The 23,285-nt window shown below is 51.4% G+C and overlaps 1 protein-coding gene across 1 annotated transcript; it reads left to right on the plus strand.

Moving 5' to 3' along the window:
* Positions 1-37: 37 nt before the first annotated feature.
* On the plus strand, positions 38-22,167 carry LOC111846960 (3-hydroxyisobutyrate dehydrogenase, mitochondrial-like). The gene is made up of 8 exons (XM_023817724.2): positions 38-164; positions 2,494-2,654; positions 2,789-2,898; positions 3,492-3,613; positions 14,770-14,903; positions 15,194-15,270; positions 20,271-20,427; positions 20,778-22,167. Exons 1-8 carry the CDS (start codon positions 95-97, stop codon positions 20,934-20,936), a joined length of 990 nt encoding a protein of 329 aa, XP_023673492.1. The 5' UTR covers positions 38-94; the 3' UTR covers positions 20,937-22,167.
* Positions 22,168-23,285: the final 1,118 nt, after the last annotated feature.

Genomic DNA, 23,285 nt, shown 5'->3' on the forward strand with positions numbered 1-23,285 from the left:
TGGAAAACCTATGCGTCAATCAAAGTGCAAGCCCCGCCCTTATTTCCTGGCTTGGAGGCTGTCACGGTAACGCTAAGGTCAAGGGGACAGAAGCATGGCTGCGTTATTTAGAGTGTCGCGGAACTTGCTGCAAATGTGCAATAAGCATGCCGACATAGCGATGGGTAACGTACTTTCTAATCGTCCACTTTCAGTGACGTTATACGAAAACCCTCATAGAAGATGCACCTTGGTTTCTTCGTGCTTAGTAGTGTGCGTTCAGATTACCTCTGCACTTTTATGATTATTTTTAATAGCTTGTTAGCTAAAGGTCTTACGCCCGTAGTTCGATACAAAACAATCCATTCAGCCCTTGAAACGAACTCATAATCTCCAGTTAAATCTATTTAATTTAATTAATCTAGTCCGGCATATCTAAAACTGATGAGTTATGATGATTAAGTTAGCATCTTATATCTAGATGTCTAAATAAAATACATAGATATTTGTGCATTTATAAAAGTATATTTAAGTCTGTATACTTTCTCCAAGTTCCATTGTTAAAATATTTTCCCTCAAATTGAAGTATGTATCTTTAGGGAGGATTATTTAGAAACCTTTTAAAGTGACTGATATTTAACACGTTATTTATAGGATATTTAGAATGGAGAACTGTACTTTATTTTAACTATTTTTTTTATATCTCTCGTCTGTTTTTATCTAAACCAATGCACAGTCTCATGAGTTATTCAAGGTTAAGTTTCACTGCATGTTGTACGTATATAACTGTGCATGTGACAAACTTGAATCTATCGTGTGTCAAAAGCAGGGGAAAGATGCTACCAATATATTTTAAAAGGTTGTTAAGTTCTTGAAGAAAAACCCTTGTCATATTGGAACCTGCACATTAAAATGCACATTCATTAAAAGCAAAGTTGGTTGCGAATCATAGCTGTAACATGTGAAAACACCATATGACGTTTTGGGTGGCTTGTGTTTGTTTATCATGGCTGTGGTGTTTTTTTTTTTTTTTTTTGCTGTTTGCTTATTGGCCTGTGTTCACATGGACGCCAGATTAAGTTGCCGCCCAATTAGATTATTCTTTAAAAGAGAAAGTGTGCCGAATGAACATGAAAGGACGTGCTTGGATCCTCCGTTATTGCGCTGCATTTCATTACAGTCGTAAAGACTGGTGTTTATTGTCTGCAGGGAGTTCAGCGGTACCGGAACTACAATGAACTCTTGAAGGATTTAAATGAATCAGTAACTTAAAGCCCTCAGTGCATTATGGGAGGAAAGGCTTGCGTAAAGTCCACCACCCGTGTTTTTACTGTTATGTGGCAGGTTTCTTTCATATTTGCTTAATTACTTTTTTATTGTTAATTGCACTTAGCCTTGCATATATGAAGACCCTGTGATCTCTTAACAAGACTGTTAACATGAACACACATACAGTGCCTCCAATATTTGTTTATATGTGATTGGGAGGTAATACTTTGGTGGTATTTTCCCTTGTAAAAGTATATAGTGCTCTAAGATCATTCCTGGTATTATACACTGTAGCCTACAATGGCGAAAAGCACAATTGTTTTGGCTGTTTATTAAGGCTTGTTAGAATCATTTTTTGGTGTTAAAATGTGTGTAAATGCCAAAAGATGCTTTTCAGGCCATCTTTGGTACAGGAACGTAAGAGCATCTTTACGTCTCGACGGGGTGGTGTGTGGCTCTGCACCTATGATCAGAAGGTTGCTGGTTTGAATCCCAAGGCCGACAGACTGATGTCGTCGCCTGGCTTTTCAGCAACACGCTTAATCCCCAAGTGTTCCGGTGGTGCTGCATGCCAGCTGCCCCTGTGCTCTCACCCCAAGCTTGTTCTCACCTAAAGATGCGTGTGCATGTCTCACCAAGACCACGGGGATCAGTAAAGTATCGCTCTTCTGTTCTCTATCACTAATGCTGCGGCCCTCTTTCTTCATGCGTATACGTATATTTCCATGCATTAGCAGGCAGAATATGGTGTAATTATTATGCACAACACCAGTGCATGCAATGTGCCGTCTGAGCAGAGTGAGATGGGATAGTCACACCTGAATGCCTTTGTTGACAAAATAGCGCTGTGCTGTGTGAACTGGCATTCAGTGCTGACAATGTTGCCACCTTTCTGAACTGGTTCTTTATATAACTTTGGACCCAGAAGTTGCTGAGTTTCTGATTTCTAAACGATTATATTTGGGAAGCGGTTTAGTTTCGTTTTTAATTTGATTTTATTGCAGTTTTTTGTTCCGTCCAGGGGCCTGTTTCACAAAGCAGGATTACTTGCTTAGCCAGATAACTTGCCAGGTTTAAGGTAGTCTGGGCGAAATGTAAGTTGATGTAAATAAGGTCTATTTCGCCCAGACTACCTTAAATCTGGCAAGTTATCTGGCTAAGCAAGTAATCCTGCTTCGTGAAACAGGCCCCAGGTCACTGTACACAAACACTGCTTTGTTTTCTGTTTGCATGCTTTTCATTCAGCCTCCTCCAGGGCCATGGCCTCCAAGACGGCAGTGGGCTTCATCGGGCTGGGAAACATGGGCAGCCCCATGGCCAAGAACCTGCTGAAGCATGGATACCCGATCGTCGCCGCAGACACCTCCCCTGAATGTGGGAAGGAGCTGCAGGACCTGGGGGCGCAGGTGGGCCGTTCGGTGGCGGACCCCGTATCTGCCCGCCTGTTAATGCGCTGCACCCCCCTCACCCCCCCCCCCCCGGTCACCTGGTGCCACCCCCAGAGCGCGTTCCTGATTCTCACCCCTGCTCTCCTCCCCAGATCGTAGACTGCCCTGCGGAGGTGGCCGACAAGACGGATCGGATTATCACCATGCTGCCCTCCAGCCCTAACGTTGTGGACGCCTACACGGGGCCCCACGGCATCCTTAAGTGAGCCTCGTCACCTGCCATTGCCACAGATGCATTTGTGTGGCCTGTCGTCACCCCTGCAGAGCTCGACACCTTCATTTCCAAATATTTACATCTACAAAGAATTACTGGGGCTTAAATTTGAATACTGTATGTCCATATAACGATAAACAAAGCGTGAACTACTTTTAGAGATAAGATATACTTTTTTTAAGATATACTAATCCCAGGGGGAAATTCTTTAAAGGTCTTACATTCCTACTTAGAATTAAATAATGAGTCAGTATTACAATAAAAAATAATCACTTTTTTGTGCTGGTTACTATTCAGCTGCTTAAATAGGACACCTGCAGTCATTAATTGTTATAAGCTTTTGGGTTATTTTTAATTCAGCACTGTTGGGAAGCACTGAAATGTGTCATTTTCGACCCGACTTAACTTCTCTCCTATGTGTTTGATAGAGACGTGTGTCTGTCGTGCTGTTTGAGTGATGATGACTGCCACTCGGTGCGACTGGTTGAGTTCAGGCTCAGTAGGTTACAGATAAATGTTTTTTTTTTTTTTTTTTGAAGAGCTGTGTTTTTCAGCCCCCCTCCCCATCCTCTGTCTTGCAGGAAGGTGAAGAAGGGCACCCTCCTCATCGACTCCAGCACCATCGATCCATCCGTTTCCAAGGAGATGGCAGCTGCCGCAGAGAAGATGGGAGCAGTGTTTATGGATGCACCCGTATCGGGGGGTAGGTGGGGGGGGGGGGGGGGGTGACTGCAGAAGTCTGTTAGTTCACAGTCTTGCCAACGTGGGGGCTGCGGGGGAAATCAGACAGGACAGTTTTTACTGACACACACATATGAAAGGACTGTCGCCAGGTGCATTATGGGTAATTGGCTTCATTCCCAGCGGTCAACAGGAGCACTGAGCTGGTTTTTCCCGGCCTGTCGATTTCAGAAGGGCCTGCATGTCAGCGCCAGCATGTTCACCTGTGGGCAGCCTGCAGTTTCACTGCCTGCTTGTCACTCCCATGGAAACAGCTGATCCTCAGCTCCTATGTGACTAGCTGAACAAATAGTCTTTTTTTCCATTGGTTATCATGTTATTTACTTATTATGAATATATTCCTGCATTAGTGTCCTTTTCATTATTATTTTTGGAGCATACTTTACAACTAGCGTATATGTGGATGTACTTGTTAGTATCCTCTGGGTTTTCGCAGAGATATTTCTGCTTTGCCCCATGCTGGGTACTGACACCCAGGCTCACCAAATGGGGCCTTATCTGGAAGGGTCCCGAACGGGAAGCTCGCAGAACGACACTGATCAATGCAAAACCAGCCCGTTAGCAGCCTGTTGAGTGCGAATCAATTCACAGGCGTGAAAAAAAAGAGCCACATTTTTGTCAGGAATTACGTATATTTCAGAACCCTCAAGAAAGCAAGACATATGAAATACTACGCGTTGGTTGGGAGATGACGTGGTGAATCTTGGCTGTGGGGGTGGGGGGGGTGCCTGGTACGGAAAGTGGGTCAGCTCTACCGAGCGGAGCAGGAATGTTGCATAAAGGGCATTTCTTGGGCTGCGTTAGGTGATCCGGGGTCGTCCGGGGCTTCCCAGTCACGGGATCTTGGTGAGCAGAGTGATGTCTGACAGGCTGGAGCCAGAACGGAGGGTCCCGCCCCGTCGCCAGTCTGGAAAGGGCAGGCCCCGCGTCGCATGAAGGCAGGCCCCACGTCGCGTGAAGGCAGGCCGCAGTGAAGCCCCCCCAGTGACAGCCTTTCATGTAGATAAAAGGCCATTAAAGGGAAAGCAGTACCCCTGCCTTTTTACAGCTAGGGGGGCACGGTGAGATAAGAGTCTCCGTCCCCCCCCCCCTCCCCACCGACACCAGGATGTAAAATGGCCTTGAAGCCCCCCCACCCCCCGTATCCAGGCACGCCCAGGCTCACGGGGCCCTGTGTTTACACACCGGCGTCCTAGCCGCACGCCGCCTCCCCATCTTAGGTCACACCCCCTCTCAAGCATCCAGCTCCCACTTCCATCCATAGACTTAGGGGGTGGGGGGGAGGATTAAGTCCTTTTTACAATGCCGAAATGGAGAATGATTTACTGGCTTCCTCCCTGCCCCCCCCCCCCGGGATTAAAGCAGGCCACCAGCGCAGTGAACTTGGGGGGGAGTGAGGTCAGGAGGTTGGGGGGGGGGGGGGGGGGTCATAAAGCTCTGCATACCTCCGTCTCTCTCACCTAAGTCATGTTTCCATTGGCTTGGAGGTTGAAGTTTTGGGGGGGGGGGGGTATAGGGGTATATGTGCCAGTCTCCGACCGAGGGTTTAGGGGCATATGTGCCAGTCTCAGACCGAGGGGTTAGGGGCATATGTGCCAGTCTCCGACCGAGGGGTTAGGGGCATATGTGCCAGTCTCAGACCGAGGGGTTAGGGGCATATGTGCCAGTCTCTGACCGAGGGGTTAGGGGCATATGTGCCAGTCTCCGACTGAGGGGTTAGGGGCATATGTGCCAGTCTCAGACCGAGGGGTTAGGGGCATATGTGCCAGTCTCCGACTGAGGGGTTAGGGGCATATGTGCCAGTCTCCGACCGAGGGTTTAGGGGCATATGTGCCAGTCTCCGACCGAGGGGTTAGGGGCATATGTGCCAGTCTCTGACCGAGGGGTTAGGGGCATATGTGCCAGTCTCAGACCGAGGGGTTAGGGGCATATGTGCCAGTCTCAGACCGAGGAGTTAGGGGCATATGTGCCAGTTTCAGACCGAGGGGTTAGGGGCATATGTGCCAGTCTCAGACCGAGGAGTTAGGGGCATATGTGCCAGTTTCAGACCGAGGGGTTAGGGGCATATGTGCCAGTCTCAGACCGAGGGGTTAGGGGCATATGTGCCAGTCTCAGACCGAGGGGTTAGGGGCATATGTGCCAGTCTCAGACCGAGGGGTTAGGGGCATATGTGCCAGTCTCCGACCGAGGGGTTAAGGGCATATGTGCCAGTCTCAGACCGAGGGGTTAGGGGCATATGTGCCAGTCTCAGACCGAGGGGTTAGGGGCATATGTGCCAGTCTCCGACCGAGGGGTTAGGGGCATATGTGCCAGTCTCAGACCGAGGGGTTAGGGGCATATGTGCCAGTCTCCGACCGAGGGGTTAGGGGCATATCTGCCAGTCTCCGACCGAGGGGTTAGGGGCATATGTGCCAGTCTCAGACCGAGGGGTTAGGGGCATATGTGCCAGTCTCAGACCGAGGGGTTAGGGGCATATGTGCCAGTCTCAGACCGAGGGGTTAGGGGCATATGTGCCAGTCTCCGACCGAGGGGTTAGGGGCATATGTGCCAGTCTCAGACCGAGGGGTTAGGGGCATATGTGCCAGTCTCCGACCGAGGGGTTAGGGGCATATGTGCCAGTCTCAGACCGAGGGGTTAGGGGCATATGTGCCAGTCTCCGACCGAGGGGTTAGGGGCATATGTGCCAGTCTCAGACCGAGGGGTTAGGGGCATATGTGCCAGTCTCAGACCGAGGGGTTAGGGGCATATGTGCCAGTCTGAGACCGAGGGGTTAGGGGCATATGTGCCAGTCTGAGACCGAGGGGTTAGGGGCATATGTGCCAGTTTCAGACAGAGGGGTTAAGGGCATATGTGCCAGTCTCAGACCGAGGGGTTAGGGGCATATGTGCCAGTCTCAGACCGAAGGGTTAGGGGCATATGTGCCAGTTTCAGACCGAGGGGTTAGGGGCATATGTGCCAGTCTCAGACCGAGGGGTTAGGGGTATATGTGCCAGTCTCAAACCAGGAAGGGGCACAAATGGTTCTTGAGAGGAAATTTGCCTGCTCTTGAGTGCTAGTGTCGGGTATTAGCCGATTAATGTTATTAAGAGTCGTTTCTGTGATTTGTAACCCGCTAATTGGGCCGTAGCAGAATCTCTCTCCCCTCGACTGGAGCACATTTCAGCACATCGTCCCTGTGTCTGTGCTGGGTCCCTGTTTTTAACACGTCCTTCTTGGTTAAATTGCGGTGCCTGCCTGCATGAGGCCTCGCACTGCCATGCTTGTTAGCTTAGCGGCTAGCATGGCCTCTCTTTCTGACCCAATTATACTGCCGTGTAGGCAGGAAGATTCGAGATCTGAACCTGCCATCTGTCGGTGAGAAGATATTTTGTGAACGGGGATTAAATCGCTTCCCGAGCCGAGTTGCTGTGATTCTTAATGAGGCTGCCTTAAATGCAGATGGTGAGGGCCGCATTATGAAGCTTGTGAGATTGTGTGCCTACCAGCAGGTGGCGCTGTGACCAAATCTGCAGCTGGTCAAGTGGGAGAATATCCAGCAGGAGCCCTGTGACAGTGTGTGTCTGCAGGCAGGATGCCTGTCTGAGAGCGGGGGGGAGGGGGGGGGCTCTGCATGGTGAGATTAGCACAGCCCGACACGACGGCCTGACCTCGCTGGAGCGCCCCCACTCGTTCAGATAGCTCCGTCTGTGCAGTTCCGGTATGCAAGTACGTGCTGTGTGCTTCTCCTTGCTGTGCCTCTGGGTGGCGCTCCTACAGCTGCTTCTGTCTAGTACGCTTATTGACTATCTTATGCAGGCGTCTCACCCGATGGTCACACCGATCTTGCGGCTTTGCACCCACTGAGACCGTCTCAGAATGTCCTCCTGGGATCAAGGCCAACCTTAATCTTAATTTTAATCAGCCCAAGTTCACACTGATACTCGGGGGTGCCGCTAGAGAGTTTGGGCCCCCAACCCAGACCAATCCAATTATGTTCCAAATTTTTTAAAGCCCCTGTCACTCAGGGGGCCGTGGAATCGCTGGTTCATAGGTCCCAAATTTGAAAGGGTTTTAATAAATTCTTTTTGCAGGTTGTGACATTTCAATACAATGTTTTGAAGAAATTTAGTATAAAAGGAACCGGATATTCATATAATTTTACTTGGATACTTAATGAGTGAATGTCTCTCTAGCTCAGGTTGTGTCGGTTCTTGTCTCTGGGTAGCAGTGGTTCCCCTGCAGCTGCCTTCTTGTCTGCGCTCTGGTCCTGAACGGCACACGGTTCCGGGTTTGAGGATGGCATCACCGTGCAGGGCAGCTGCGTCGCTGCACAGACAGCCTGGAACGCAGCTTTCCGTGCACCTGCCTGCCAGTGTTGCCTGCCAGTGTTGCCTGCCAGTGTTGCCGGGGACTCTCCGCTCGCAGTGGCGCTCCTTCCCACGCCGACTGCGGGACACTTACGGCCCCCGTGCCCAGCCGTGCCGCCCGAGTCCTCGCTTTTCATTTGGAATTTCTTTTAATACGGCTCTCTTTTCTTTTCTACTCCCGTCGGCGTAAACAAGGCGGCTCGCCACCGCTCCCTGAGCCGCGACCTCCGCGGCGGGTCCTACCTCGAGTGCGTCAGCAAGGTTTGGCAGGCGCGCCCAGTGCATCGGCGCTGTTCTGATCTGGGCCCGCACCGCGGGAATAAAGAAGCTGTAAAAGTGGCTCCCTCGCACTGACCGGCCGTCTGGCCCCACCAGCCCTATTATGAATAATTCATAACGAAAGCCAGTGTCTGCACCATTAAAAGTTATCCACATGCAACGTGGGGCCACAACAAACCCCGACTGACGTCACCCTGGTGGGGTGTTGGCACGTCTGGGTAAAAATAGAGGGACACTAACGAGCTCCAGGGTCATTAGCAGCAATTATACCGCATTCCTCGTCTGCCGAGGTCGTCTGCGCGATTACGGGCTGTTGTACTTTTAAGCTCGCTGCGGTGGGCTTCACCCGAACACGCATGTGAGAGTCACAAGGTGCACTCGCTCACGATAGTGGCCCCCGATGCCGGGGGGGGGGGCGCTGTATAATCCCGGTGTCCTCAAAGTCAACTCGCCGTGACTCAAGCGAGGACCTTTTCCTCACTCGCTGCTCTCTCAGCGTCACTTTCGCTATTTAAGCAGAAGCTTGGATCCTTCTTGATTTATATTTTTTATTGGTTAATGGGGTCTGATTTAGCTGCAGTCGGCGGCCTGGCTAAGGCGCTTCTGTCCCTAGGCAGCCACTGCGGTCCCCGTGTGCTGGCGAAAGTGCTGATGTCACTTCCTGTGGGCTGCTGTGCCTCTCTGCCTTCCAGGGAGGAACCCGCGGTGTCATCAGTGCCCTTGTCAGTACCTGACAGCATTGGGAGGGAGGGATTGATTGGGGGGGGGGGGGGGTCGAGGGAGGTGGTGCGTGGAAGCCCATTGAGTCTGGAGGGATTGTCACTGGGAGCGTGAGCTGCTTAGCCAGCGGAGGTGGGGCTCGACAGAGTGGGTGAATTAGCATAACAAGGCCGTGGCTCGGGGGTCCCGGGGTGGGTGACGTCTGGCCTGGACTCCAGATGGAAGCAGACTGGCAGCAGCTGGGGGACTCGCTCCCCGGCCCGGCCGCCGGCTCCCTGCATGTCATCTGCCGCGCCGGCTGCCCCCCCGCCGGGCCGCTGTCCGTCAACCGGGATCTGGGCCACGCCCCCTTTTGTTTTACCGGACATGTGATTGCTGCGGTTTGGTCAGAGGCTCGCTGAGGGTCGTTAGATCGCGGCCTGTCGCGTGGCGGTGGTGCTGTTGGGGCGAGGCCGCTGGGCGCTATGGCGACGGGGTACCGCATTGGTGGGGGGGCGGTGCGATCGACCTGCCTCTGCTTGCGCCCCCATCTCTCGGCAAGGGGTGTGTATGTAGTGTCTGTCACCCCTAGTTCCCCCCCCAACCCAAGCATGGGGGCAAGCCTGATTGATCAGATGTCAGCTCCCCGTGGAGCGGGTCGTGAACTGCTGATGATAGCATTAACTGGGCGTTCGGCGTCCGTGGGCGGCCAGTACATCATCGGCGTTAATAACCGGCCATTACTGGCCTGCTCACCAGCACACGGGACACATTAACCCAGCGGTGCTCGGATAGCTGATCTCCTCCAGGAGTATCGATCAGTTTCCAGATTGTTCTTCCCCAGCTAAGATCTCGCTGACTTGGGGGGTCTTGGAAGTTAGACTAGCTGAAAGCATTTCCCTGCTGGTGAAAACCAAGACTGAACTTTACAGGAAGGTTCTCCAGTGGAAGACGAAAGTAGTCAACCATTTCTTTTTAGCCAGGGAGGTTAAGGTTTACATAAATTTAGTAAGTATCTTCCCAAAGTGCGTAAAATAATCCCACTGGATGATGGTGATTTTGCACTGGAAAACGCACTGGTGATTTTTGCACTGGAAAAGGCACTGGTGATTTTGCCTATTTGAACCTAAACCCGAATGAAGGGCAGCCACCAAACCAAGTGGGACGTTTAGCGATAGCTATCACCCGAAGCTGATGGCCCACTTCAGGACCCGCAAGCTTCAGCGCCGTGTCGTTCCCATGGCGTGCGTGTGGGATCCGGCACCGACGCAGAGTGACGGCGGAGTGCTCGTTAACTTGGGCACGGAGATAAAGAGCCTGTTTTCCAACATGAAGGGGAGCATTAGTAACTTTGGCAAACATATCGTAGCGAGTGCTGTTTTTTGTTTTTTATTGCGTGTGTTTCGGTTAAGGTTATTCTATCCGTAGAAAATTTATTAAGCTTGTTTGGGTTTTTAATTTGTTTGAGAAAAAAAATCTCCCCTTCAACTTAATTATAACGCCGGACCACATTTGAGGATGCTTGGTAAAGCTGTAAAACTTTACCGTGGCCCGCGTTTTCAGCACACCGCACCATGCCAGCCCAGAGAACAGGGTTCCTGTTGGGCTGAACCCGTGTGAATTTGTCACACTGCGACAGAATTCTGAGACATTGTCGTTCCTGGGAATTCTCTTTGAATTCCACACAGATGGACAGAATTAAATGTCATTTATGTGCAAGATTCCCCATGCATTTCATGTTATAATAAGATAAAACACATATAAGTGTTTGTTTGTTTAAAGTACAAAAATTCATTAGCATTTTGTGATTATTTTTGAATGCTGTTTTCAGGTTAATTTATAACCCCTCACTGAATGCGAATACATTGCTGCATTAATACCTCATATTAAAATGTATGGAAGTATTTTTCTTGTAAATGTTTATGACCAGAACTGTCCCATGGAACCCTTGGGAAAAAGTCGGTGGCTTGCGGCCAGGATTGGAGTCTCGCACAGTGCTGTGGGATTGGGGAGTCAGCCGGAATGGCTGGTGTGTGCATTTCAGTCGTTTTTATAAGATATCCGAATATAAGTTGTGGAGGTGGGGGGGCAGTTATAGGTGGGGGTAATGGCCCAGCCAGACAGGGGCTAAAATCAAGTGCTGAGGTGTAAAGAACAGCCCAGCTGGGGGAATGTTCCGGCAGGTTCCGACAAGCCTGAAAGAGCGTGGGAAAAAGACGAATGTGTTGCCTTCTATTCACAAATTTCCTTTAATTTTGTCCACTGCCAGTACAGAAACTCCTTCTGCTTAGAAATCGCTTGTAATTTCCCCCCTGAAACGGAGCCGAGGCTTGAACCGCAGTTGCCCGTCCTCCGTGTCAGACGCTAAGACGCTAATCTGTTAGCACGTCGGCACTCAGAACCCGGGTCTTTGATTTGCTCGCTTCTCCACTTCACCTTCGGGGAGAATGACGAGGGAGCATTTGCTCTTTATTTTTTGTATTTGTTTTTAAGGGGGGGGGGGGGCAGAGGGACCGAGATCCACAGCTGCAGTGGAGAAATTACGAGAAACGCTGGTTTCCGCTGGCCCGTGAAGCAGGGCAGGCTGTAATTAACTCGCGAGCCAGTTTACCGTGTTTTCGCTGTGTGCCTCCGTGGCTCCGAGCGTGAGAGACGCCGGCTAGGCCTTCTGTCTTCCCCTGTAGCCGCTTCCATGCCCAGGGTCGACGGGAGAAGAGTTTTCAGCTGGCAATCCCGTCGGGATCAGGGTGGCAGTACCCGGGGTGGTCAACACGGCAGCACACTAGCCCCGTAACTCGTACTTCAGACAATAGCGGCCTGCCTCCATTTTGTTGCCCGCCGTGAAAGGGAGGGACCCACACTTTTTCGGAAGCGCCGTCTTTGCCCCCATTTCCTTACCTGATTCGTCACACCTAATAGGGCAGCAGGGCATGTATTTATGCCGAGGGAACTTCATTAAAGCGCATGAAAAACGGTGTTCCACCTCTTTCACCAGGCGTAATATTTGTAATTGCATACAGGAGCCTGCATTAGACGTAGATAATTTTAAGTGGCTTCCTTAGTGCTGGTTGACCCAGGCCCCGCCCCGCCCCGCCCCGCCCCCGCCCATGAGTGATTTGGCCACTCTGGCATGTGTGTCAGCTTGATGGGCGTGGGGGCATCATTCCGGGTGCCTCCGTTGGTCGTCCCCCCCCCCCCCCGCACTCCCCATGCTTCTCTGGAGGCCGTTGTTCCACAGCGTGGCATTAATGAACCAGAAATGTCTGCCGCGTGGATGGATAGCGCCCGCCCCTCCAGCCCCCCCCCCAGCTTATTAGGATTCTCGCCCTATCTGTCAGTGCCGGAGCGCGCGGCCGGCCCCCGCGAGCGCGCCTATGCTAATCGGCTGTGGTGTTGCCTGAGAAGTGGCAATCTATCATAAGAGGGGCATCCTGATCGCAGGGCTCTGTCCCAAGATGCTAATCGCTAATTATGGGCGACCGCTTCACCCAGTCGGCCAGCTCGCTGCGCCCGTCCGCAGTGTCTGCGGCTCCGGGTGCCGGCGAGCGCTGGCGTGCTGTGACGCTGCACGGGGCCTCCTGGCTGCAATCTCTTTCACTGCTTTTTTTCGTCCGGGGTGCCTCTCGCATGCTCCCCACTTTCTGCCATCTCGCCATTCCCAGAATCCCTCTTTCCAACTCCTCCATCCCCCTAAGTTCTACCTGCTCTCTCCACCCTCTTACTAGGCCCTCTCCCCCCCCCCCCCCCTTGTGCATCGAGCCTCATTTGAATTCTGGCAGCACTAATTAGCTGAGCTGCTGTCAGTTGCCGTGATGCACCGGCGACGGCTGTGCGTGCAGGTCATTATGGGTAAATAATGAGGCTTCGCCGCAGCTGCCAGTGGAGGGCCGTGCCGGGCCGGACCGTCCAAGCACGGGGACGCTATCGGACCACCTCCCCGCCCAGGCCCCCGTTTTCAGGTTTCAGCTGCTCCTCCCGCATCTCCTAATCCCAGTTTAATTACACCCACATTATTCGCTCTTCAGAATTATGCAGCCCTTTCATCAGAAAGCTTCTGTTTCATCGGAAGCTTCTGTTTAGCGCTTAAAAGCCATTTATTCTGAAACTGAATTTTCAAGCATCCTTCTTTGCTTGCGTGCGTTTTGCATGTGTGGTCTGCTTTGGTGGAATATGAAAGTCCATAATTCCGAGATTCCATAATTACAATTAAAATTACAGTTTATCTGGGGCTGCTTAGTGCTGCTGACAGTGTATCTGTAACTGGGGTAGTATTCATCATCGGGCCCGTGGCATTCGGCGATTCATAATCACGTCTAAACGATGGAAGCGGTGACGGATCGATGGCGGTCAGTGGTGCCACTGGGTTCCCGGACTGGCGTGCCGTGATTTTTGGGTCACACCTCCAGAACCTGTGTATGAGCGTCCTGATAGTGGCTGTGTTTATTTGGGCTAAATGACATAGTGATGTATTGTGAATTTAGAGCTGTTTTGCTGTATTTGGTTGAGGCTACAGGGTTTTTACTTCGCTTCCCTTTCTAAACGCGCCTTGGCCTGACCGAAAAGGGCTTTTCCCGGGGGTGGTGTTCCAAGGCGGTCCCACGTTAGGACGCTCCTGTCCATGTCCTCCCCCGATGCTCTCGGGGGGCTCGCCGGTGTATGGAGGGGGCCGGCCGTAGCAGATGAGATTTAAAAACGTGTTCCGCCTTGTTTTGCTTTGACACCCGCTGTGCTCGGGCCGGGCCGGCCTCCCAGGCCATCTATCTGTGTCAGCCAGCAACCCCCCCGCCAAGAGCAGCAGCTGACAGGGGGGGTCCACTGCCCAGGCGACAGGGAGGACACGGCATGCTCCTAACGCGACGGCCCACACCCTGCCCCGCCTCCCAGAGGCCAGCTAATTGAACATGATAAAGTGTAAAGTTAATTACCCTTCCTGCCTGCCGCCCCTCTCCCGGGGGGCTGGGAAGGGGGGGGTGGATCCACAGGGGTGCAGGTCCCAGGCCCAGCTGTTGGCCTGTCCAAGGGTGTCTGTGGAACAATGGAGCCGGCGATCCCGGGGGGGTCGTGTGGAGGGTGATTAGGACCATCAGCTTTTCCCTCTTCACTTTAAAGCCCCCACCCCCCAGCTCCGCCCCCTCCTCATGCCGCTGCTCTCTGACCGTTTAACTTCTGAGCAAATTAAGTGATTTACTAGGGATTACATTGACCAGGCTAAACAGACAGAGGCGCACAGACGGTACGGAATTAAACGCTTACAAGCGCCTACACGCCGCCTGCACGCAGCCTACACGCCGCGAGGAAGCACTCCATGTTACGCACCTCATGCATATACGTACTTACCTACATATAGATTCAATCTGCCCTCCTATAACCCATCACTCTGACACCACCATATGAACACCTGTTTGATGTTATTCTCTCTTAAATTATCTGTTTTCTCAGCTAAGCAATAATAAATCAATATTTGGTTAGATTTTTTTTTTAAATATCTGCAGAATTATATGTGTGTTTCAGTTATTGTTCTAGCCAGCACGCCATTGAAGAGGCGTTTAAACTGCTGCATAGTAGTTCCACGTGCCCGGATGATGTTTAGATGTTTGCCGCTTCTGTTACACCTTCACCAAATCTATGGTTGCGATGCCCATCGAGACCCAGAGGTGTCCGCTACCGGCAGCTAAAAGCAGGCGAGCAGCTTGAAGAGCCCCCCTACCCGCCCTGGACTGGGAGACCTCTAAGCTGTCGGTGGAGTGGAGTGGCCAGCGCCCAAATCTCAGGTGTTTGTGTGTTTGTCGCCCAGGCGTGGGAGCGGCGAGCTTGGCCAAGCTGACCTTCATGGTGGGAGGACCAGAGGAGGAGTTTACCGCCGTGAAGGAGCTTCTTGGCTGCATGGGGGCTAACGTGCTGTATTGCGGCCCAGTCGGCACTGGCCAGGTAGGTGAGAGCTGGGCTGGTCACTCTGTCTACGTACTTGGCTTTTACACAAAGCCAGTGGGTTTAACCATCCCTTAAACAGACTCCCCCGGAGTTCAAAAGTTCATCACCGATTTCTGTTTTATCTTATGCTGTTTACCAGTTTATCTGACCTCGTCCTGCTCGCCCATGCGGATGTATAAGGTCTCCCATAGGAGCTCTTGGCAGTGTGTGTGTGTGTGTGTGTGGGTGTCGGATATTCAGAATGACGTGTTTTCTTTTTGTTTGTTTGCTGTGTCTGTCTGTTCCAGGCAGCCAAAATTTGTAACAACATGCTTTTGGCGATCGGGATGATCGGGACCGCGGAGACCATGAACCTGGGAATCCGGTACGGCAGGCCTCCGCCCGAAAAGCACCTCCTCGGGGTGTCGGATAGCCCAGGTGCTACATGCTAATTTCGTATAGCATCTTGGCTCGGCCCAAACCCGGCATGTGCGAATGGAGCAGGACCGCGGAGGTCAGCCCGCCCCTCTTTCAGAGCTGTCGCGCCGGGATTGAGACGGACGAGGGGGCTGGCCGTCCCAACTGTTCTGTCGATATCATTTGCATCCTGAAATTGATCCTGCAGCCGAATCGCGAGCCGCTCTGGTACGTAGGGGGTGTAACCCGGGGTGACCTGCGTCCCCCTAGGACACCGGTAACCATGCAACCCCGGGGAAACAAAGAAGCAGGTCCCTGCCATGTTGCCGTGGCTGTACTCCGCTTTTCAAAGAGAACACTTTTCAAAATGGCACCCAGAATACAGTCTGAACCTCACGGCATAACATAATTATTCACTGTAACTTTAAACATTTTTTTTTGTTTGCTATTTGAGTTTAGGAGAAAAGTTTTTCGGCATTTACCTGTGAAAAGTTATGCGGTGATGTAAGGACACAGTCGCTTCACGTGATTGAAAGGACATCTTTATTCTGTACTCCGTCACGCAACATGGGAAGAAGACCGGCAACCTGTTCTGGGCAGCGGCTGCCTCTGGCCCACTCTGTCACGGTGTTCGCCGTTTTCCGTCTGTCAGGTTGTTTGTTGCTGGTCCACGCTGTTATATGTGTCCCTAGTGATTTGCCCCAAGGTTTCCTATCAGGAACCTTTGTTATATGCAGCTATTTTCGCAGTGCTTGTGATGCAGTGTGACACAGCAGGTTGTGCCTCTGTACTTGTGACCAGAAGGTCACTGGTTTTAATCCCCTTCCTGGCAGAATAGTCCGTTGTCCATTGAGCCCAAGATATGTGTCAGAAGCACCAGGAAAATGGCCTGACTTGCACTCAGATGCTTTTCTTTGCTCTGTGTGTGTGTGTGTGTGTGTGTGTCCCTCTCAAAGGAGAGCAAAATGAAATGTGTGTAAATTAAATCATTCCAATGTGCCTATGCTTCTGCAAATGGCGAATAAAGCATCTTTTAACAGGGTTTTTTCCTATTTTAGGAAATAACATGGCACTGGGTTATCTCACATTCGAACCCGCGTCCTACTGGTAATGGACTTGGTTCTGCAGGTCGGCGCAGTGCTCTCCCAGGCCGGGCCCCGTGTGATGGAGCTGTGCTCAGTCGGCAGACCTCCCTGATTTATTGGTCCTTGAGCAGCGGGGAGAAAATTGGCAGCGGCCAACATAAATCCCTGCGGTGAGTCGCGGTGAAATATGGTTGCATTAGCAGACGGCCCGATAGATTCATACTTTACCCACGTGCGCGTCCCATCGTGGATTTCCGTGGGAGAGCCAAAAGTGGACTGCTGCAGGTGTTGCCGGTGCCGCGGGGGCCCAGCGACAGTGTTTGGGCCGCGTTTTCGTCTGAGGTTTTTATGTTTGGTCTGTCAAACCCGTAAGATGTGGAGCGGAGCCACAGGATGGCCGGCGTTGGTGTTCAGAACCGGCGTTCGCTCCTGGGTGCGGCGCCTTGAGTTTGTGGACATTCTACTGGTGCCGCTTGATGGAATGCATGTTGCTTCGAGATAGTTCTACAGGAGTGATATGGATGGAGCCAGACAGGAGGTCTTCTGCTCTGGAGGGGGCACGTGATGACCCGTGTTGGGTGGCGATGAACCGCGGTCGGGCTGCTGAACTCCCCCGACAACCCTGCTTTATGGCCAGAGTCACCGGCTATGAAGCATCACTTCATCACCGCTGGACAATTGGGCAGTCAGGCACAGAGCGATTTGAGCCCCTCCCCCCACCCGTCACTGAACTGCAATTCCCAGAAGCGTTTGCTGTTCCCCAAAGCACGACTCCCCCGTGGCCGTGAGTGATGGCCGTCGTCCGTCTTGGCAATGGCACCTTAGAATTTCCTATCAGACTGTCACCCCCAGTGGGTGAGCATCTTGGCTTCTCCCTTGCTCCGTTCTGTGTCTCTCCTCGCTGACGTGTCGTGTTCCCTGGATGTAGTCATGCCCTTCCACTCCTCCCGCTCCATCCGGTATTACAGCGCTGGTCCTGCGGGGGTTACTGGAATATTCCATAATTCCCCTTGTCTTTCCTGCCGATATAACATCTGTAGAGCCCCTGACCTCAGTAGCCCAGCATTTTTTCCTTGAGAGTTTTATTTGCCTTTGTGACTCCCACAATATCGTTAATTTGACACATCTCCTTAGTGGTCTGTATGTTCCTAAAACAACAGAATCATACGCACTTAATGATTGTTTATTTAATTTTATTTTTTTTTATTCCCTGAGACTTTTTCACTATCTGGGAAATAGGAAGTGATACAGATTTTACTGAAACATTAGGGGGCGCCGTGGCATCTCAGTGATTAACACTGGCTCCTCTGTGACCGGGGTTCGAGTCTCGGTGATGGCTTCGTGTGTGTGGAGTTTGCATGTTCTCCCCCGTGTCGTCGTGGGATTTCCCGGCAAAGTTTTCCCGCACAGTCCAAAAACATGCCGGATGAATCGGAGTTGCACGGGGTGTAAATGTCACATGCGCCCAGCGAGGGGTTGGAGGGTAAAGACGACATATGGGTTGTAGATCGAGACCCCATTTCAGGGTACCAGGGACGAACTGCAAGTGGCGAAAAGCCTCCTGTACCCAGCCTGTGGTGGCACTGATCCCAGAGGGCACGGAGTTAACATTGACCCCTCTAGTGTGATTGCCCCTGCCAAGACATATGGAAAAGGCAGAAAATGACAGACAGTTTTTAAATTGATAGTCAGTAGCTCTGTCTTTGATAGGGCCGTAATTATCATAACGATACTGTGGGAAGAGTGTCCCTCAGCAGGCAGGGTGCTGCACTGATCCCGTCTCCCACAATTTCTCGCAGTTTTTTTTTTTTTTTTACTGTTATTTCAGAAGCCGACGGTGCGATTCCCCCTGGCGAGTTATTACGAGGGATTGACAAAGGCTGTCATGCTTTTGATAGTGCCGGCAATATATCCCGCTAACCACGGCACGAGGGGGGGGCGGGGGGTGCTGCGTGCTCGCAGCCAATTTACAGGGAAACAGCAGTAGCGCTTTATCATGCTTGAGAGGCCGGTGGCTGCCTCCCGCATTAAACCTGGCCTTTCAAATACCTGTCTCCGATTAATTTGTTGATTTCAAACGGAGGCCGGGTCCTCTCCAGTGAAGCGTGCCGCTTCGAGAGTGCTGGCTCTGAATGACAATTATATCCTCTCTTCCCTTCCCAGCCCATTACCGGGGCCCGGGCCGGCGCCCGCGAGAGAGAGAGCTCTCTCCATGCTGCGTACAGTCTAACTGTCAGTTATTTATGCCACACTGAGAAGAAAAAAAATCCAAGATGAAATGCAAAAGACCATTTCTTTTTCTTTTATAATGCACGTGACAGGGTGCGGGGGTGCCACAGTGAAGATGGATTTAAAGTAGGTCTGCCCGTACGCGTCTCCTTGGAGGACTATGGCCCACAATGCCTTGCACTGCCTTCATCTTCGCACGCCTTGTGTGCACGTGTTCCAGTAAAGGACACGAAGCGGGCGATAAAGCGGCTCGTAAGCTCATTTATGTAACTATAAACACCGCGTGCGTGTAAAAGAGAAGCAGCCTTTTCATAAAGTCACTTCTCCCGTTAGAAGTTAATCATTACTTCTTTTTTTTTTTTTTAATTAACTTTTTCCTAATAAGTAGCTGATTGCCCGGCGCACAGTGAACTCAACCTTGCGTTTCCTGTGTTGTGCTGCGTGCTTAGTTCACGGCGACATTCATTTGATCATTATAGGCGCCTAAGGCGTGGCACCGGGCCGTCCGTGTCCAATCTGGTTAGAGCGTGAAATCTCCGGCACACCCGGAACCGCGAGCGGCAGGGTCAGTAAGAAGGGATGATTTATTGTTAAACTGCGGATGGCAGCGCATGTTGGCTGCGCGGCTGCGTGACAAACGGCTCCTCTTTTTCGGACCGGCTTGATTGTATCATAGGCAGTAACCTTTTCAACAGCTGACCCAGAACCGCGGAGGACGGACGGGAGGGGATGTTAAGCATATGTCACCCGGCATCCCTCCATGGGAGGGGGGGTGGATAAGTGTGTGGGGGGGGGGGCAGGCCAGGCCAGGCCAGGCCAGGCCTTTCTCTCCTTTACGCTCGAGGTTTGTGAGCAGGCGTGAAACCCGCAAAAGCCATCGCGACAGCGACTTTTAAGAAATGTAGTTATCCCAAATTTCCAAAACAACCTGTAAAATAAAGGGCTGGTGAGGTGGTGGTTGTGAGGGGTTGGGGGTGGAGGACTGTCCCAGAAGTGCGTCTCAGCTTCTTAATTACTGCACAGACAGCTAATAAAAGCGGGCCGACAATACGAGAATGAGAGCCAGGTGCGGGCCCGGCTGACTGGCTGGCTAGCCGGCCTTAAACACTAATCACGATTTAACAGTCATATTGAGCACAAAATATAGTTTACGGGCCGGGTGGCGAATGCCAGCTTCTGCCCGCCGCCGCTTGATGTGGTTCTTTATGCTGACATTAAAGTGCGAGACAGCCAGCGCCCGCCCACCCGCCACCGTGCTGCCGAGTCCGCGGTGCTGCCGAGTCCGCGGTGCTGCCGAGTCCGCGGTGCTGCCGAGTCCGCGGTGCCGCCACCGGCTCGCCCATCCCATCCGCGGCAAAGCCGTCATCGGGGGCCCCCTGCGCTGACCCGCGACCGGTAGTGGCGATCCCGGTCCATTCCACATCCCACTGGGGGGTGCCGGGGGATGTTTATTAGGCCTGTCGCCTCGTTAAGCACTTCCATGGTCCGTACGAGCCTTTGATGAACGGCAACCCAGTTAAATATCAATACCGTATTATCTGGCAGGACAGCCATTAGAGCAAGAATGATAGGAATGGGCAGCCAGAGGTTCCCTTTCAGGTCAGCGCTGACCTCACCCTCTCTCCCCTCTTGCTTTGACCTCTGACCTCAACAGGCTAGGGCTTGACCCCAAGCTGCTGGCCCAGATCCTCAACATGAGCTCTGGACGCTGCTGGTCCAGTGATGCTTACAACCCGGTCCCTGGCGTGATGGAGGGCGTCCCCTCAGCGAACAACTACCAAGGGGGCTACAGCACCACGCTGATGACGAAGGTGGGCCGGCCATTTCTCTACCCACAATGCCTTTCTGCATTGTGTCATAAACACGGGGTCGCCGCTCCAAGACTTCAACCCTATCTTCCTATGAGTTTTTGTGTTGTCGTTGGTTGACCCGTGACCTGGATTCAGGCATGAGCGAAAGCTTATGTTTTGCGTTGTGTGGTCCAGCAAGTTAGGATACTGTGCCTGTAATGGGAAGGTTGTTGGTTCAGATTCCATGGTCAGCACTATAGCTTTACCACTGGGTCTTGAGCAAGACTCTTAACCTGTAGTTGCTCCTACTTTACCAAATGTAGGTCATTTTAGATAAAGCATCTGCTGAATAAAAAGCTGTGTTTCTACAGGACCTGGGCTTGGCCCAAGACACTGCGATGGACACAAAGACCCCCATCCCGCTGGGCTCACTGGCTCATGAGATGTACCGAGTGATGTGCACCCGCGGCTACGCCAGCAAGGACTTCTCCTCCGTCTTCCAGTTCCTGCGCGAAAAGGAGGGCCAATAGTGTGATGTGGCACCATGCTTTGCCTGTCACGTTCTCTTCCGAGACCACGCCTGTCCCGACCCCCCCAGTCCTCCACACAAGGATGAAGATTAGGGGCTGTGCGCCTGGGGGACTTTGACAGACATCAAGACAGTATTAAGAATGGAGGGAAGTAGATATGTATTTTTTTGAGGTGTCACTTATCCATGAGTTCTTGCCCTTGTCAAGATGCGCGTGGCCTAGTTCCTGGTAATGGTGAGATGAGGTTCTTCGGTCTCGGTGTTGGGTATTATCTTGGTTAGTTGACTGTTAGTGATGTGGTGACGACTCTGGTACCCACCACGGACCTGTAGATGGAGGTTCCGTTGGGTTGATGTGGCTGTAGTACGGGCCGCAGCCTCCAGTGCTGTTGGCCCATCTGTCCTCTTGTTTAATCTCTACTTGCCAGTTTTTATTTTATCTTTGTTGTAACTGTTGTAGTGTTTTTCCCTTCCTCCATCATGTTCCTGTCCATGTACACAGACCCCTTATGTATCGGTCTGGGTCTTCTTGCCAGTCTGTTGTGTCTGTTAACCTTGTGATCTTCATAATCAGTCTTTTGTACCTACCTACCTACTCATCTCTTGTTCAGCTGTTTCTTTCGTGTTCCCCTGGTCCCTTGGAATCTCCTTCTCCTGCTTCCATCCCAACACGGTTTCGAGTCCCCAGAATGATGCTGAGGGTGGTTCCCTCAGCCATTACAGCCACAAGTTCAGCAAATGCCCGGCTTTCTGAATGGGGGCAAAGCCATGACCTCTCAGATTGCTTGGGATTAAAACATTTCCTTGTTTACACACAATTCATATAATGTGGATCATGAAGACACTTTTCACGTTTCTTCTTCGTTAAGTGCATCTTTCTGTCTACATCTTTGTGGCTGTTACGCGTCTTGATTATTGCAAATGGATTCCAGTGTCAGTTTCTGAGCCCTAACATTGTCTCTCACGCTCTTTCTCTCTCTGTGAGACTAATAATACTGTGAAGTTAATTATTTTTTCACTGCCCTAATGAAACACCTTAAGAAGGGCTTGGCTTTAACATGCTGCCTGTACCAGTGATTCTGATTGGTGGAATTTGGAAGGTGAACCGGAACATTGTTGCTTATCTTCCTCTCATTGTTTGTCGCAAGTGGTCCCATGGCCATGCTGCTCTTTCTAAGGGATTCTAGAACAGGCTGTTTCCAATAAACACTGATCCTTGGCCAGCCCTGGCATTTTCCATCTCCTGTCTTGTTTTCGCCGTTTCTTGTTTCCTCCCAGGACGGAATGGTTCAACGCTAAGACGTGTTGGATGAGAAACCGATTGAGATTGAAGACTCTGCTCTCGCACTGTTTACTCAAACCCACTTTATACAATCTGTTTCAGCTAGTCTACACCATTTTATTTTCCCCACACTGGCAGAATCAAAGAGATTTAACTTGATACAGTAGCATTTTAAAAGTCCAAAATGGCCGCTTAGCAATTTAACAGTAGACCTAACAAGAGTTTTTCTTTCCAGCCTCATGTCAAAAGAGAGGCGCATCAAAAGCCGCATTTCAATCGAATCTGTCGTAGAGGGCTCCAGTGTTTGGTCACGCATGAACCAATGCACCGTCGCTCCGGCTAAAGTTCCCCTCCTCTGTAAGGCGGCGCTAACGTGTTACAATCCCCATGACGTGCAAACGTTCCCACGTCCCGTGTCCTGTTCCGCCCCCGGGGCAATTTCCACCAGTTCCTTGGGGAGAGGGTGCGTCAGAACAGCGGGGGGCAAAGCGAATTGATACATTTTAATGTCCACCTTGTGGGCTGTTGGCGGGCAGTAAAATTAGCATATGTATGCGCAGCTCTGCGCATGAGAGAACTGCTGTTTTTTTCTTTTATGGGCAGATGTTTGCAAACGTGTCGTTAAACTGCGCGCGATCACCAGTGGCCGTAAACAGTAGCACATCAGGCTACTGTCTCTGTCAGGCTCCCCACGGCTCCATGGATGTAGGTAGCCTTCAGCACACGTCCATGTATTTTTATTTTTTATTACTTCTAGTTTTAAAATTATTTTTTTGAGTTCACCTTCAGCAAGACCGCGTCTCTCGAAGCTTTTGTATGCAGAATCAGCTATTTAATGCGGTATATATAGGCCACCTTAATTACTTCTAGCTGTAAATTCAGCGCAGCGTGGCTGCAGGTGACGACTAGCTAATGATGGATTTGGAGCTGGGCGGGAAATGTACATTGACACCTAAGCCTACAAAAACTAGATCAAGCCAAGAAATCCTTGCGGGGGTACCCCACGGAATCTTCTAGATCACAGCATGTGCTCAGACGTGGCTGCCTTTGTGCTTCCTGGTGTGTGAC

This window comes from Paramormyrops kingsleyae, chromosome 23 (genome assembly GCF_048594095.1).
Source record: "Paramormyrops kingsleyae isolate MSU_618 chromosome 23, PKINGS_0.4, whole genome shotgun sequence".
NCBI lineage: Eukaryota > Metazoa > Chordata > Actinopteri > Osteoglossiformes > Mormyridae > Paramormyrops > Paramormyrops kingsleyae.